We start from the raw sequence: 18,685 nt of genomic DNA, 5'->3' as shown, positions 1-18,685 counted from the left end.
CCATTGAAAGTGTGGAAATTTTAAAGGTACAAAATTAACAGAATGTACTTTTAAAGTTTTTTTTTGAGAAGATAGCAGAGAGAAAATTGACAGATAGAGTGGAAACTAACCAGAAATAATCTGTTTCATAAAGGAAGGGGAACCCTTCACAGTAAGGGTCATCATTTAGACCACTGTTGTGGTAGTGGTGGATGTATTATTTGCAGATCTGATGGTAATGGCCAAGAGTAAGGGCAGTCTACAGGAAAGATTGTTCGAATGGCAGGCTTATCCAGATTAGATAAGATTGAGAAGGGATGTGCAGAGGGATAAGGAGTTAGAGTAAATATTTAGAAATAAGGACAAAGTATGAAGATTATTTTAACAATTTGAAATTTGCTACTTTGTCAGAAACAACAATTTCAGGCTGATTTAGATAGTTTGTGAATTGAACTCAAATAATTTAATAATATTATCATAACAAAATTCTTATTTTTAATTCTGCTTTACTTTTTAGCGTGTTCAATACACAATTTAAATTTATATTAAAGATTTCTCTTATATAACATATTTTTATGTAAATCAAAATTATTCAACCTTGGTATGTTGTTGTTTTATATGACTGGAAGCCAAATAAAAACATTGCTCGATTTTTTCTTAATAATTAAATTTGTGAACAGCACAGCTGAACCTGGCAAGGTTCTGGTGTAATCACTTAAAAAAGTAAGACTTACTGAAATACAATCCTGCATGGCAGGGGCAGCAGAGAATGCAATAACAGCACTCGGTTGGATATCACTAAGCACAATTTCTTCCACATTTGTGTAAAATGCAGGTAGGAAAGGTAATGTAACTGTATGTCTGGGGGGTCTGCTCCCAGCTTGTGTAGAAGTGGCCTGCTCTCTTTCTAAAGAAATCATCACAGCAGTTAAAGAAATCTGTGTTTTTAGAATGCTTATTTCCTGAAGGGATGCTCTGTTGATGGGATTGATGCTGCAATGATAGTGACCTAAGAAATGACAAACAGTTAAAGAAAAATTAAAATGAATTTATTTAATCAATTGCAATTACTAATAATTCAAGTAAGCTTAAATTCCCAAAACAGATCTAGTCCAACAGTTTAATTACAATCCAAAAATTTAATTCAAATATTCAAGTATGGTTAAATTTTCAAACCAAATTAGTTCAACAGTTTAGTCAATTACTGAACTTTTTTAGACTATATTTGAGATCCATGGTAGGAACCCTCCTCTGTGCCAAAGTGGAAATGAAATAAGACTATATTAACATATTACAAATAGAATACAGTACCACATCAGCCCAAACCTGAAAACTGGCTACAATTAAACCTGTTGCCCCGAATAGCAACTTTAAAATTGCCATGTTTTCTGACGTGTCATTGTTTTTGAAATACAAATCAACTCATAATTAACTATTCAGGACTGCAATATTACAAGGAAATAACTTTGGTACCTGACACAAACATTAAAATTGCCACCTGGTCTAACCTTTTGGGTGAAAAATATACCCCTCTCTCCCACAAGCAGTTGTGTAATTCTCTCACGTATCCCACTGTGGTCTTACCATATTTATATTATCATTTACTTCTTTTTAATACAGTATATACCTGATTTACAAAACCAGTTGGTACCAATATCTTTTATCAAAAAATTTTAATTTTTGAAATTTAATTATTTTCTTTAATTAAGTATTATTATTATTATTATTATGCTCTAATTGTTTGTGCTGTTGTAATATTTAAGTGTTATTAGTGTATTAGGCTGTGAAAAACTCATAACTAATTACCTCTTGTAATGTTTTCCAAAGACACATCCCTGGTGCAAATTGTGGATGTACTGTCAGGCAGCTTATGATTGCTACACTATTATGACCCAAAATTCAAAAAGTGTTATTTTCTGGCACTTGTCCAGTTTCCAAGCTTGTTGGATAAGGGATCCAATTACCAGTACTTTGTGTATTTATACATATAAAGTGATGAGGGGAAAGGAAAAAAGAATAAAAGAAGAGTAAAAAATAAATAAAATAAAAATAAGCATAATAAAGTTACAGAAAGAAAGTCAAAGTGAGAGAGACAGAGTGAAGATAACTAAAAAATATATGCATAATAAAAATGTATAATTACACAAAAACTGATCAAATGAGGATGTTACCACACAACTCAAAAAACTGACCTCTATATCGGGTGCCAACAATTATACTACTTCCCCATTTTCTACTTTCTTATTTCTACATTCACTTTTTTGTTATTCTGTTTAACACACGCATACTGACTATACTGTCAGTTTGCATACATGCAAACCCAGATGGCAGCTGACATTAAATGTATATTTTGACAGGTTTTCAGTAAGGAAAAAGGCCAAGATATAAAATTCTGAGTTGGTTAAAATTGTACATTATTTTACAAAATAAAATTTACATAATTACTGGGTTTGATTTAAATTATGGGGATCTTTCTACTCTGACTGGAGACCAAGGCCATACATAGCACTAACTTGTGCTTATGTTCAATGTAGAGACAAATACTGTTATCCACATTTCTGCCTGTTGCTAATATTGTTTAAAAATGTATAGCATCATCACCTGAAAAGGCAAATCTGCAATCTGAGACAGCACCAAGTTAGCTGTTTTGAAGCTTACTGGCTTTTCGTCAGCTGGAAGAAGGGCACCATTAGCAAATTCATGCCAAACTGTGATTAATGTACTTTGTCTATGTGAGTAATCAACAATGCATGGAATAATTCATCCATTTAAATACATAACAATCATTATGTGTACCTTTAATCCCCTAGAACTGTGCTGCATTTGCCCTACAAAAGAACAGTAACTGAAATCAAATAAAATACATAAGCTTTACTGTGTTCAATTTTGACCATGCACATTTTTCTGCTCACACTGAATACTGAGGTCGAATATTCAGCATTAAGACTCCGGATTATGTTCAGCTTAGAAACAAATACCGTTATCTGCAGTTCTACCGAAGTTGCTAATATCTTTTTAAAGTATACAGCATCATTTAAAAAGATAATATATATAAAGAGATCATCATAGCTGATGAAAAGCCACTAAGTTTCAAAACAACTGCCCTGGTAGTGTCTCAGATTTTGTTGTTCAAAGGAAGATATAATCACTGCATAAACACCAACATCTATACAAGTTGTTTAATGGCAGGCTCTTTAAATACAATTAAATTACTAAATATTAAATTACTTCTTTATATTTAATCTGAATATTTGAAATAGGTAATATGAAGAACCATTTTCAACTACTGTACTAAATAGAGAATAACACTAATTAAATGGCATGATTTCTTTAAGTGAATTTTACTGTTTAAAAATTATTACATAAAGTAAGTTAAACTACCAGAAAATAGAACTACTTAATAAAATTTATGCATTTTCTAGCAGAGATAAGGAGGTGATTATCCCCTTGTATATGGCAATGGTCAGGCCACACCTTGAATATTGCATACAGGTCTGGAGGCCTCATTTTAGGAAGGATGTAGAGCTGCTGGAATGAGTATAGAGAAATTGGCGAATGGAACAAAGGGTTGCGGTTACAAGAAAGGCTTAAGTTCTACGAATTGCAGCATCTCAAGATGATATGATTGAGGCGTAAGAGGCCTTGAATGGTTTGAGCAAGCCCAATGCTGATGGGATTCTTCCTCTTGCTCAGATTACTCACCTGAGGGTGCATAAATTCAAATTGAGGAAAGACAGTTGCAAAATAGATGTGTGGAAATTTGCCTTTAGCCAGTGGGTGGTTGATTGTTGGAACAAACTTCCATCTGTTGCAACTTAAATAATTTCAAGGCAGAACTAGACAAACATTTGGAGTGAATGGATGGATGAGTGAAATGGGAAGTTTTTTTGTTTTTTTTTTTGGCTGATGCTATATAAGCTTGCTTTCTTGCATCCTATGTCTCTACTAATGCTAATTTCTTATTGAATCTATCATCAGGCCTGATCAGAAAAGATTTGTTAGCTGTTTCTAGCTTCTACTCAGTAAAACTGCCAAATCTTTCCTCACTAGGCTTAATGACTCGATTCAATAAGGAATCCAGAAATGCTGCTGATTATTAAGCAGTTCTATTGTGTGAGAATTTAACTAAATTTATGTAATACAACAAAATTAAACAAATCATATGATATACTGTTATTCGTATTTAATTAATTAAGAAAATAATCCATTTTAAAATAAAATTTCATTAATAGTTACCTTTTTCAAAATTGTAACCAGATTCAACATGAAAGACATCATCAACTGATATATCCAAGCTTGGATCAACAAACATCAAACGGCATATAAAGGGAAGTTTAAAAGAAGCTGGAAGTAAGTCTTCAGTGGATGTGTTACAGAATCCTCCTAAGTAGAAATTTTGTTTAACAAAGTATTTTGGCTGTAGTAATCAAGCAACTTATATTTTAAAAGAGAAAAAAAAAAAAGAGAAAAAAAAAAGAAAAAAAAAAAAAAAAGAGAAAAAAAAAAGAAAAAAAAAAAGACCAGATTCATATAGTGTATATATATACATTTTATAATGTAACTGATGTATTTATAGGTCATCTTGAATGCAGGTTGATGGAATACTTGTATAAAATAACACTACTTGGCATACATATAATCCTGTCCTGAATAAAAACTTACAAAAATTAAGTTTACTTTACCATTTAAAATTAATAAAATATTAAAGTATTAAATGTTTCAAATCTTTCTTGGTTCCTTCATTGGCAATTAAAAATCTAAAATAAATTTTAAAAATCATTGGTTTCTCCTAGCTCAAATGTCTTTTTGATTTTAACATTTTAGAACTGGAGGGAACCTATATGATTCACTGTCTACTCTTTTGAATTGGCTTCTACAATCCACCCCCGCTCTTGCAAATCAATTCAAACACATGCTACAACCAGCCAACATCCATTTACCATCCTACTTCAAACTCACAGAACTAACTTTCCTTCTTTTTTCATTTATCTCTTAACTTTCATGTTTTCTGGAACAATCCCTTTCACATGCATTTCTTGAAAATTACAATCTACAGAAATTCAAGTCTAATGTCAACAATTATCTTCTATCATCTTGACCTTCAACCCATACGTGGTACTAAGTATCCAGCTGATAGAGCCTAAGAAGTCCCCCACTTTGCTATAATCGCCCTTCTTAAAATTGAAACCTCCTTCTTTGCCATCAAAATTTTGTTGAATACCATCCATTTTACGACACTGTGTTACTACTTGTTAATGGTAGTGCACCAATATATCTTTGATAACACCAGGTAACAAATTTTCAAAAAGGCTCTGTTCATCTGCATGCACCTTATATGGTATCTCTCCTCCACTGATTCTTTGTCCTACCCATGCTCTTCACTACACTGCCCAGGTCTGTCTGAAAAAATTTTGCATCCCATTTTTTTTTGTAATTTTCAATCAACTAGTTCTTTATAATTTTCACTCTTAATGTTACCAAGAAAGACATTCACTACAAGATGAAAAGACCGCCAGGCCTTTTGATCAACATTTTAACTGCCAGTTTTTGTGAAACCAATATCTGCTTAACTTGTGGACCAATAAATATGCCATCCTTCAATTTTGCATCAGAAAATTTTAGAAATTTTCCAGTGATTTAACAAATTGTTTGACCAGTCCCAGTATGATATGGAGTGGTGGAAGCAATACTCTGTTTCTTGGAACCAAGGGACTGTTTACTACATGTGTGTGTGTGCCAGGCTGCAAATCAACCATGGAAGACCATTGTTTTTCCTATAGTGCTGATCTACTGCCCTACTATCTCAGGGGCTAAGAGAAAACAAAAACACTTGCAAAACTGCTTGGTAGACCCAGAATCTTGAAATCCTTACAGGCATTCCATTTATATTGGTCATTCTTGATCTTGTTTAACACATGCTTTACATTTCCAAAGGGGACGATTTCCTCAACCATAATATGAACTTCTTTAATATGAACAGGGTGCACAAGAGGAGTTGTGAATTGGCAAGTCTTCATTGAGGATGGTTAGTAGGGGTACAATAAAGCTTTTGGATCCACAGCCTTTTTAAACTGATATATCCGGCATATAAAATAGCACTCGTCATGATGAATTGGTTGTTGTTGTTATTTGGTTTTTAGGAGCATTAGCAACTAAGGCCATATTTCTCTGGGGATATGCGGTGGTCATTCCCTGACCTTTCTGCATCCTCCGTATTTGGTGGTCACGGGCTCAAACCCCGGCCTAATCAAGAAGCGTGTGCTATGCACTGCTGCTCTTGCCCACCTAGCTACGGAGGCACCATGATGAATTGGAAGCTCTAACCATACTTGATATATAGCAAAAGGCATGCACTTACAGCTACCATGAACCCATCCTTTTAATGCTGACCTGCAACTAACTCAGCAGAAATTATGTGCCCACAACTGTTCCTGATCACCCATGGGCATTCCAAAACAGGTTTCATATACACTAAAAAATTTGGTGTCACCAATGACATGCTTCACGTGCTTTAGGCCTAAATAACATCCACAAATATAGTAGAACAAGTCACTTTTTTGCAGTAGCTACAGCAAAATTCAAAAAGTTATTGTATAAATACCAGAGACTTATGTATCACAGTATTGGCATGCACTTATGTAATACATGCACTTTTTGACTCATGCCTCATGTAATACATGAGGCATGAGTCAAAAAGTGTGGGGGATTGAACTATTTGGGAAATGATGAAACTTATTGGCTCTTTGAATGTAGTCTCTTTGACATACATTGCATACACTAATTCAGTAAAGGTAAAGAAAGCCAACACGAAAACCATGTGCACCTCCATAGCCAGGTGGGAAGGAGCATCAGTGCGTAGCACACTCTTCTTGATTAGACCGGGGTTCGAGCCCATCACCATCCTCCGTATTTGGCCACCAAATACGGAGGATGCGGAAAGGCCAGGAAATGACCGCATATCCCGGAGCAATATGGCCTTAGTTGCTAATGCTCCTAAAAACCAAATAACAAACAACAAACAAACGAAAACCATGGCAAACTACTAGAAACTTACTGGACAAACTGGCTTGCCACTACCACAGTGTCTCCCTGCATTCTCGGTAAACAGACGGTGTGTTATCGGCATCGGCAGGACAGATGATAGCATCATAGCATTAAGTGATTCAGTGATGTTATGATAAGTATATATATATATATATATATATATAAAGAATTTTTCTTTCTTTTCCTATTATTTCCTAGCCTAACATCTAAGGTCAGGTTAGGAAATATAACGAAAAATAAAGAAACCTCTTCCTTTTTTCCTAAGCTATCTTTTAGGCATACAAAGAAATCAGTAATATGGTTTTTTTTAATAGTGAAAACACTCATGAACTCAATAATCTGCTTTTAATAATGAGAAAAAACTAATCATTACATCATCTGTCAGGCCTATGTGTCAATCAATATATCATTCTCGACTTCTACTGCCACTACCGATAACATGCACCATCTGTTTACCAATAATGAAGGGAGAAACTGGGGTAGCGGCAAACTAGCTTGTCCACTGTTTCCCGTGTTGGCTTTCTTTACCTTAGCCACCAATTCAATGCTTCTGGAAGCATTCCCGATAGGCATCTTTTAATAGTTCTGATGTTGCACTCTGAATAACTCCTCAGCTGTTGCAAATTTGTGGCTTTTCAATGGAGCTTTAATTTTGAGTGTGGAGGAACACAGTAATGAAGTGCTTCATAAAAAAATTCTTAAAACAGAAAGTGCATGCTGAGTGTACAGGGATGCTGTCATGATGCAAGCACTAAGCTACTAAAGCTCACTTTTCTGGCTGTATTCTCTAAAGAGCATCAAGAAATCACCATAGAAAAGTTTTGTAATATTCCTGGCTGTTTGACTATGCAAGATGTATTCATAATGAACAATGCCCTATGAGTCCAAAAAATACAATATGTGTGATTACATTCAGATTTCATTGAGATTGTCTTTTTTGGTCCTTGGCCCAGTCCTTACAGTGGAAGACTGTCTTCCACTGAGATGACTAGGCTTTTGTTTCTGGGTGTAGCCATATACCCACAATTCGTCACCAGTAATTAAGGAAGAAACAAGGTGTGGGTCAGCAACAGCATGTTGGTGAATATCCTGGCACACGAGAACTTGCCATTCTATGTGATCACCAATGGGGGTACAAGACAATGGTTGAAATGTGTGACATACCAGAATCTTGTGTTAAAACTGATTGATATATCACTTAAGAATTATGAATTTCACTAGACACTTTGCAGATAGTTAAATCAATCCCTCCTGACCACATTATTAACATGAATCACAGAATTATTAGTTTTTGAAATTAAGAGCTGCTGGAGTGAGATCCTCTTTGGCAGACAACTGACCCTCTTTAAACTTTGCAGACCACTGAAAAGTCTTCAAATAACATACGGCATCTTCTCTGAAAGCTGTTTTTAATATTTCATGGGGCTTCTGCTGAACTTTTACCTAATTTGAAACAAAATTTGATGCAATTCACTGATCAATCAAGTACCCATTTTAAAAAGCAATGAAACGCATAAAATATCTTTCTGTGACATGTTGAAATGTGTACCCACCATTCAAGTTGTACAAAACATTGACCCTGTTTGGCCACAAATTCCAATCAATAAGGGACAAGTTACAATTATTAAATTCCAATCAAGAAGGAATGTTATACCAATTTTATTATTACAACTCCAATATTGTTCAACTGCAATCCTTTGTATCAATTCAAAATTGTGCATACACACACACACATACAAATGAAAACATACCAGTCCTATAATTCTTTCTTTTGCCATTATCTGTATTAATCTGCACTGGTATTTGGTATGGTTTGTTACGAGGTGCATTACTTAGATGAGGTGTAGACTGAAGCTGCAATGTGATCTTATTAGCTGGCCAAACTGTTACCTATAAAAAAGACGATTAATAATTTAAACAGTTTTTTAAAACAAAAAATAAATATGTTATACAGACAGATCTCACATTTCAATAAATTTCAGTTATTTAAAATTAGATTTTTACTGTTAGAGCTTATAAGATACTACTATGGAAAATACAATGAGGTTACATAAGATCCTCAAACCAGAGCTGTTCTTTTCATATTGGATATTTTTTGTGTATTAAGACATGAGAACTTTCTATATGTGTTCTTTTGCTACATAGAAAACTGTGAATATAGTAAATTTACTGATATCGCTTTTTTGTGTATTTATCTATGAAGGTGGTTCAAATGAAAATAGCAAAAGTAGGTGATTATTTACAACTGTGCATAAATATTCCTTATATCAAGTGAAATCATGATATAAGGAGTTATTCTGAGTTAGTTTAATTAGCACCCCTAAGTGTAATTATCACCTGTTTTCACTTTCACGGTGTCTAATGACAAGTTGCATTATTCAAAATGGCATAGGTATAGGAAGTTGCCCTAAGCTAGAGATTAGAGAAGCTATAATTTTTGAAGCAGAATGGATGAAATCGATTGAAATTCATTGTAGGATGGTTAGAGAGTATGGCAAGAAACTTTTGTTACGAAGGACACCTGACATGATTCGTGGGCCTTTTAGTTAATCAGCATAGACAGTATAAGCAATAGTCCTGTCTACGTAATTTCTGCACAAAATACTTATACGAAGGAGATATCAAAAAGTTCGTACCCTGACCCAGATAAAACATCAGTAGGAAGTGCTGTTTTTAATATGAATGGATCCAAAAGTTTAAAAATAGCAACCATTTTGGAAAGATTCTGCTCTACTTAAGCTACCAATGTAGCTGCATTATCACATTACACAACATTTTTATATCTGAAAGACTCATTGATGGAAATTTGTATCAGCTTAAAGACACTGAGGGAACTCAATGTGAGTACCATAACTATTCATCACATTGTTCATAATGAGTTGGAATTCAGTAAAGTAGTAGTAGTTATTTGGTTTTTAGGAGCATTAGCAACTAAGGCCATATTGCTCCGGGATATGCGGTGGTCATTCCCTGACCTTTTCGCATCCTCCGTATTTGGTGGTGACGGGCTCGAACCCCCGGTCTAATCAAGAAGCGTATGCTACGCACTGCTGCTCCTTCCCACCTGGCTACGGAGGAGCCTGTTCAGTAAAGTATGTGCAAAATAAGCCCATGTACACTTACAGATGAGCTAAAACTGTAATGAGTTGTTGGTTCAGTATGAAGCCAAAGGAGATGATTTCCTCAACCACATAGCAACTGGAAATAAGTCAGAGTGAAAATGTCCACAAAATAGTGCACAGGTGACTGACTCAGCAAGCAACAAAGAAATTCTTCTCCAATGATATATGCACATCAGCTTTATAACGAAAGACATGTATCACAAGGGATACTACGTTGAAAAAATAGTAAAGTTTGCCACAGGTGTGGCAAGCTTCATTATTTCTGAACTATGGATGTTTTCATTTCAACTGTCCTCACAGATAAATATTAATATTCACCCCATCCCCCAGTGAAATTCAAGGTGACCAGTACTCAAGTAATCTCTTATTGTGTTATCCACTTGTTAGTTATTGATAATAATAACAATTACATATTATGTTCATTAATTATTAATTGGTCAATTAAACACCACTGAGGGAGTCAGTTTCCTGACTCCCTCAGTGTTGTTTAATTGACCAATTAAAAATATCTGCTATTAAAACATTTTGTGAGTTCAAGACTGTTTAGTTTCACTGTTGTAGTGTTTGCAATATTCAGGTTTGTCAAAACACTATAGTAATGTAATGAAAATAATTTTCCAAAATGCACACAAATGAGTGCTTTTCCATTAGGATAAAATATCCTGCATAATATATCCTTTAAAGAATATATCAAAGTTATTAGAATTATGTCAACATGAATTTTAGTATGGTATTAGCATGGTGTTGGTTCTATTGTTGATTGTTAACAGAACAGAAATACGGCAATAAAAAAAATCAGGTAAATATTCTCTTGTTTGCTTTTAAAACACACAAACACGTGGAAAAAATTCTATGGGGGGGGGGGGGAAGAATCAGCTCTCAGAGAGTAAATAGAGAATAAATCATTATAATCAAAAAGCATGGAATACTAATACCTTCAAATTGAACAAAAATGCTTAAAAATAAAATGGAGCCACATATTTACATGAATATCTCAACTAGTTTGAGGCTTAACATGTTAACTACACGTTGATGCACATGTGCATCGTGGGGTTTTTAATTACCTGGGGGGAAAACCTCTATGTGAATTAAAAGTGACTTTATGAACCATTTTCTTCTGATTTGATGGAATAAAAACCAGATTTTTTGTTAAGCAAACTTACCAGCGGTTGACTAATTCAGCTATAGTGAGAAAAAAGCCCAAAAATGTCTGTCATTCCAATGCAGATTGCCTCAATTCCATAATTTTGAATTTGGGTGATAAAGGTTGTCGGAAATGCCAGCAGTGAAAGTGTTAACAAAGTTTTCCTCTAATTCTAAATTTATTAAAAAAACAATGAAGTTCACACAAATATCATGTACCTGGGTACTAGTAGACATTACAGTTGAAACAGCATATGAAACTACAGATGAACCTGGGGAGACTGCAACAGCTGTGCCATAATTTGGATTAATAGCCAGCACACCAGTAGAACTACTTGACCAAATACCTTGATGACCTGAAAAGATAATTTATCCATATGATTAGTATTATTTAATTAAAACGTACTGTTATATTGGGTGATTTCTGTGGAAAATGTCCCACTAATAATATCTAACGAGGAATGATTTAAACCTCTCTCCATGATGTGTGGAGAGGCTCTATGGTCCACTTCTATCAGGTGGGTATTACCAATGTTTTCACTGTATGATATAATGATCTACTGTCACGGAAAGGGTGTAAAAGCTTTAGACGTTGCCACTCAGAAACATAAAGGCCATCAAGGCCTCTTAGATGCTGTTTTGGGATGATAGCTGGTAGTAAGTCATCATCCCAAAATGTCTATCTCAGGTATATATCTGTCAGCAGAGATGAAACTAAGTCTCATCTGGCCAAGATGAGTCTCATTTCTTTTCTGATAATGGGGATGTCATATTGGTCACCTCAATGTATTCCAGTAAGAAGGCTACGCACAATTTATCATCTTTGGTCTTTCTGCAATGCACCTGACATGATTCGTGGACCTTTTAGTTAATCAGCATAGAGAGTATAAGCAATAGTCCTGTCTACGTAATTTCTGCACAAAATACTTATACGAGGGGATATCAAAAAGTTCGTACCCTGACCTAGATAAAACATCAGTAGGAAGATCCTGTTTTTAATATAAGTTGCCTACATATTCAATAACTAACACGTGAAATTTCATTTCCATAGGTGATGGGTTTCCGGGTTCCACTTCTGGTGTACGATCGTACACCAGAAGTGGAACCCGGAATCTGAGGAAGGGCACGATGGTTGACAAAGTGGAGTAACAAACAAAAATCAAGTTCCTGCATTTGCAGGGCAAGAAAGCTTAGGAAATTGATGAAGAAATGGAAAGCTGTGTATGGGCAGAATCGTCCATCCTGTGACACTAAAGAAGTGGAAACAGGAGTTCAGTTGTCGTACAAGTGTCTCTGATGAGCCAAGAGAAGGAAAGCCATCAACATTCACAGACAGTGAGATGGTTGCAAAGATTGAGCAGTTGGTGCTGAGTGACAGATGCATTTACAATTCATTTCATTGTAAATGCAGTGGGAATTAGTTATGGGTTCGCCCACAGCATTTTCATGACCATTTGCACATGTATAAGATCTCCGCACGATGGATTCCAAGGTTGCTGACACCTTTGCAGAAGCAATGTTCTCGCTTCAAAGTACTGCAGCACCCACTATATTCTCCTGACCTAACACCACCAGACTTCTTGTTTCGAGAAATGAAGAAACCATTGCACGGCCGCCACTTTGATTCATCCTAGGAAGTCATCAATGAAGTGGAATCGTGGTTTCAGGCAAAAAGTGCAGACTTCTATGATCAAGGCATTAAACAACTGATCCATATATGGGAGAAATGTGTTACTATACATGGAGAGTACATAGAAAAGGATTAAAATTCCTGTGAAGTTTCACCTTTCTAGGGTATTATTTAAAAGTAAGGGTACAAACTTTTTTGATCCCCCCCCCCCCCTGTACAGTAATGGCACCTTGTGGCAATTATGATAATCAATGTCAAGCTGTAAGCCAGTATGGTAAGTATGCTCTACACGAAATATGGTTTTGCTGTTGCTATATCAGGTGTCTACATTTACTGTGAACATGTAAACCTATTTAACTATTAGTATAGTAGGACGTATCCAGAGTAATCATGGGTGGTACAAACTGGCAGATTGTACTACCGATGTGTTGATATATCAATTTTAGCATATATAATAGTTAAAACATTTTAATAATAAAGCAAATTTAATTTGCTTTATTATTAAAATCTCATTAAGACTAATGAGAAGGCTGAATTTTCTTTGTTTAGCAATATCAAGTAGCAAAACTCAAATGTTGTGTTTTTATTTTCTTTTACCCCAGAAGTGGCTACACTTCAATATGTAACAAAAATGGTTGTAGGGCACCTAAAAGGTGACAACTTTTGTTTTTATTTTTGGAAAAGGTTTTGATTTTTTAAAAATTCTGCTTGAAAAATACCACTGCTTCACCTTTTACTAATGGAGTGTATATTTTCTTTTTTAAAGAAAAATTTGAAAAAATTATAAAAATGTTTTTTTACAAATAAAACTTTTATTAATTCTACTCAAAATTAAAAAAGAAAACCTTATAAATAGGACAATATTATTCCTTTCCATTTTCAAATTTATAAGTAAGAGTGCAAAATTGTATAACTGCATATGTGCACATATTATGCATAAAAATGTGAGGACACACACACACACACACACACACACACACACACACACACACACACACACACACACACACACACACACACACACACACACACACACACACACACACAGTAACCAGATACAATACATCTCAGTTTCACTTTTACATCATTAACATCACTGCCATTCACTTCAACAGTGTGTCACTTCTCCTTTGGCTACTATGACATACTTATACTCCATCCATCCTCTTGGGCAGGCTTTCCACCAATGAATGACATACTTCAACGGTTTACGGCCTTCTATTCTTCCTGCAGAACAGTAACCAATAGAGTTGCCAATGTTGGTTGTTGGGTTTTTAGGAGCATTAGCAACTAAGGCCATATTGCTCCGGTAATATGCGGTGGTCATTCCCTGACCTTTCCGCATCCTCCGTATTTGGTGCCAATGTTGGTCTGGCTGTCACTCAACACTCCAGTTCATCCCACAAGTGTTCCACAGAGTTCAAATTGGGGCTCTGCTCCAGCTATTCCAACTTTATAAATTCATGCCCAGAATTATTCTCAAACATCACTTGCAGTACAGCATTTCCTACTGAAACAAGTGTCGCTCTGTATCAAAGAGCTAACACATTATAGTGAATATGCAATTATCCAAAATGTTAAGGTGGGCATTGGCATCCATGGTTCTCCACACAACACCAAAGATCCTAGCCAACAACATAACCCCATATATTTCAAATTTCTTTGTTGGCACAATACACCTCAGCAACAGGCATTCTCTGGACATCCTTGCACCCACCCAACTGATTGGAATAGTGTATAGCAAGATGTCACTTCATAAAACTGATTTCCACTTCTTTATGGACCAATTATGGTGTTCACTGCCCCATGCAAAATGAGATCAGTGATTGTGGTTGGTCATATTGTTTAGCTTATGTGCCACCATTGTCCCATGAAAAAAAAATAATAAAATAAATAAAATAACTACTGCATATGGGGGGGGGTCTGACATTCCTGTGTAGTATGTTCACACAGACATGACCCCCTTGTTGATACCTTAAAGTCCTCATACTTTAAACTTCAGCTCCAATAATGGTATTCTACAGGGATGTCTGACAAAACTGTCATACTTCAAAGGAGTATCCAGAGTAATCAAGGGTGGTACAAACTGGCAGGTTGTACTACGGATGTGCTGATATATCAATTTAGCATACATTATAGTTAAAATATTTTAATAATAAAGCAAATTTAATTTAAGACTAATAAGAAGGCTGGATTTTCTTTGAAGTGTACTTCTGTGATCTTTCTGTGGGTGCAAGATGGCAGTGGTACCATCATAAAAAAAAAAAATAAATAAAAAATAAAAGAAAAGAAAAAGACATTCATACAAGGTGCTACTCCACTGCTGGAAACACTTCTGGAATGACTGTTGCAGTGCCCTCCCTTTGATTTTTGTTGAATCTCCAAAATGTCATTAAATCTCTAACTCCCTGTGTTTAAAATTCTAATCAAGATCTTGGCCAAAAATCATTGCATAGAGAGGACCAATTCCTACTGCACCATTTTCTTGGGTGTCTGACTCTGCCAGACTCCTAGAGATAATCTAGAACTCACTGTTCTTCTATATCTATCATTTGAATGAAATAGAGAAATCAAGGATATTCAACATGATCATATCCAGAGGCAGATAAAATAACACTGAAGCAAACAAAATAAGCAGAACTAGCTATAAACTAGCTCCAAAGGTATATTAATATTCAAAGAGAACTACCTTCTTCTGTAACTACAGAACTTTTAAAACATAATATGTCTCCAACAATCAGATTAACATCAGATGGCTCAACTGCTACTATAACAGGTACACTAATGTAGTCCATTCTCTGGGGATTGTCTCTATCCCATAACTGCAAAGAGAATAATTAAAATTGGTTTGTAATTAATATTTGTTATATTCCACTATAACTCAGCAAATTCAGTATTATTCAAAATAAATTTCTCACTAGAATTGCTAACCTTTAGAACTGTGTTACCAGGCTTCAATGTTCTTATTATAAGTGTGCCATTATCAATTCCCCAGGACACTCGTATTAAGTCAAATCTATATGTTAAAAAAAAAATGTTGGTTTCGGTACAAATGTCACAAAAGATCTCTTGAATCCATAACAGATACAATACGTGTATCTGTTATGGATTTATACTCAAGTTTAAAAATTTCAGTGGCGAAAGTTATCTATAAATAAATTTTTCACATTATTTTAAAAGCTCACCTGCTGGGCCTATGTTGCAACTGGAGATTTGTGCTATGAAATGTCTGTCCAATATTATCATGGTAAGTTATTCCAAACAACATAGTAAAGCCAACTGGAATAGCAACTAGTGGCCATTCTCCTGTTCTTATTAATGTTTTAGGCTTGATCATTAGATATGATACCTCTCTAACCTGCAATTAAATCAATAATAATGACAATTTATTTTTAATGAAGAGCCTACTAATCTCCATTCTTAATATATTGTGGTATTATAATGTAATTCTTTACATAAAATAATAATAATATAAAAACCAATCAGCATCCTAGTATTATCAGTTGAATACTATATTTCACTGAATATGACTATATATTTTAATTATGCATACACCCCCTTCTTTGACTAATATGAGTAACACATTCCTGGAAGAATTTGCATTTAAATTAAAACATCAGTCAATTCCATAGTTTGACATAATTTTTGATCCTTCATCAGGGAAGAGGTGAAATAAGTACAGGTGGTGTTAGGTGATATAAAAATTAAGAATAATATATTACTGTTCGTAGGGATTGGGGGGGGGGAATTCAGGGAAAAAAGATGAATTATCCATTTGTTTAGAGTCCTATAGGGCTTTAATAAACAAATAGACACGCCATATGATGAAAATAAAAAGAATCGGATTGTGCTCAAATACTAATCTGTCATCTGACTATTAATAACTGGTACATTGTAAAAAATCAGATATGTGCCTGATCTCTTGCTCATTTAGCATTGATAGAAAGTACAAAGTTATGAATTCTTTGTTGCAAAATATATCAAGTTCACATTCATTAACTACTAACTGCTCAGGAGCAATCAAAAAATATGATTTAATATCTCACCTAATTTGCAAACGAGCTCAAGTAGTGAAATTTCTATTTACTAAATTTCTGGGGAATGACTTTTCTTATAATAGATCAAGGTTTTCACTACACAGGGGTTAATGCAAAATTATCAAGAACCTGTTCAGCTTTTCTTATAAGACTTGCTACATATAATTAAAATAAAATAATTTCTTTACATAAATACCTAAAGAAAATGTTGCATAATTAATAATAAATATCGAGCAAATTTCTAAAATAATTAATGACAAAGGAAGTAAACATAATGTGTTTGTTATTATTATTATTACACGATGAACTGGAGATAATGTTGACAGGCAGTTGAAAGATACCTTATGCAATTCTAATAACCAGTATGTCAAATCTTTTATGCTCATTCTCTTATTGCTCTGTCCCAATTTTTCAGTTTTGCACTTTTATTTTTTATTATACAGCATAAAATTTTCACACCATCTCTATTGTTGGGATGGTGTGAAATATGGGTTTATGGGGATTTTTTTAAAAATACTTTTTTGTATAATTTTATTTCTTTCCATAATCATCAGCAGTTCTCTTGTTTAGTCACAATGAGCAAAGTATAAAAAAAAAAAAAAAAAATTAGTGATGAAATTTTTATTTTTTATTATTATTTTTTTACTATCATGTACAAAGCACAACCCCATGAGAACTAACTGTGATGCCTTAAGCAGCATGACCTTAGTTTGCATTCAATGTGTAATAACCAGCAATAGTATATATTTGATTTTAGTTTGGGGGGGGGATTCAAATCAGTGCATGTACATTACTGTAACAATGGCAAGAAAGTCCAATTTCCAACGTTCCATCAATATACTAAAGATCACAGTTGTACAGTTACGATTTCTGACAGAGATAAAACATGACTTTTATTTTACTACAGTCACAGAAATCAAGGCAAGTTCTGGAAGGCTTCAAATTTCTTACATTATTTATATTGGGATTTAGTTGGAAACTAAATGGGGTAATATTAAATCGAGATTCCACTGTAACTGTGATATCATGTTTAACTTCAAAACAAGTTTTCTTAAACTTGTTTTGAGAGAAGTGTCAGCCCTCTTGGGCTGACACTTCTCTATATCAGCTTGACATAGAGAAGTCAAGCAAATCTATATCAGCAAATATAGTACATATTCTGGAGGGATACGGATATACAGGCTGGCCTCGATTAACATGTTCTGCGAGCGCATCACGCAAAACAGACACGCGTTAATTGAATATAATAATCAATTGGTCCACGACCTTCAGTAATGTCCATAAAGAATTTTAAAAATGCCTTTTAAATAACTTTTTAATTGTATACCATGTAAAAGATTATGAAAATAATTATAGATGTTTATTGCACAAAATACATAATTAAGAAACGATTTTTTATGGAAATATTTGGACAGCTTTGGCTTCCCCCCCCCCCCCATCAATCAATTTCCAATAGCCGACAACAAGGGCTCACATCTGGTGAGTATGGGCTTGGCACACCCAGGGTCCTGAGCTGGATATCATCATTCTTCTCTTTCTTGGTGACTCCCTTCTATTTCTTACACCTCTCTCTCTCTCTCTCTCTCTCTCTCTCAGGGGTAACTCAGAATTTTTTTTTTTTTTTTTTTTTGGCTGGTGCAGCAAAAGCCTCAAGCTTCCTTGCACCATATGGCTAATTATAATAATAATAATAATAATAACAATCTTCTCTAGGCCCTGGTGAAATAAAT

At 34.6% G+C, this 18,685-nt stretch overlaps 1 protein-coding gene across 1 annotated transcript in view; it reads right to left on the bottom strand.

Moving 5' to 3' along the window:
* Positions 1–16,263, bottom strand: part of LOC150086505 (nuclear pore membrane glycoprotein 210-like) — a 39,576-nt gene extending 23,313 nt beyond the window's left edge. The window contains exons 1-7 of the mRNA XM_090371443.1: positions 16,104–16,263; positions 15,850–15,934; positions 15,608–15,740; positions 11,508–11,644; positions 8,775–8,913; positions 4,216–4,362; positions 714–988 (exon numbers count right to left, since the gene is read on the bottom strand). Coding sequence (XP_090227569.1) covers positions 714–988; positions 4,216–4,362; positions 8,775–8,913; positions 11,508–11,644; positions 15,608–15,740; positions 15,850–15,934; positions 16,104–16,255 — 1,068 coding nt within the window. The 5' untranslated portion in view covers positions 16,256–16,263. The remainder of the gene's footprint in view (positions 1–713; positions 989–4,215; positions 4,363–8,774; positions 8,914–11,507; positions 11,645–15,607; positions 15,741–15,849; positions 15,935–16,103) is intronic.
* Positions 16,264–18,685: the final 2,422 nt, after the last annotated feature.

Source organism: Mastigoproctus giganteus, chromosome 4 (genome assembly GCF_048544385.1).
Source record: "Mastigoproctus giganteus isolate SK-2022 chromosome 4, ASM4854438v1, whole genome shotgun sequence".
Classification (NCBI taxonomy): domain Eukaryota; kingdom Metazoa; phylum Arthropoda; class Arachnida; order Uropygi; family Thelyphonidae; genus Mastigoproctus; species Mastigoproctus giganteus.
Note: the sequence above shows the minus strand (reverse complement) of the source record. Positions and strands in the feature narration are given on the sequence as shown.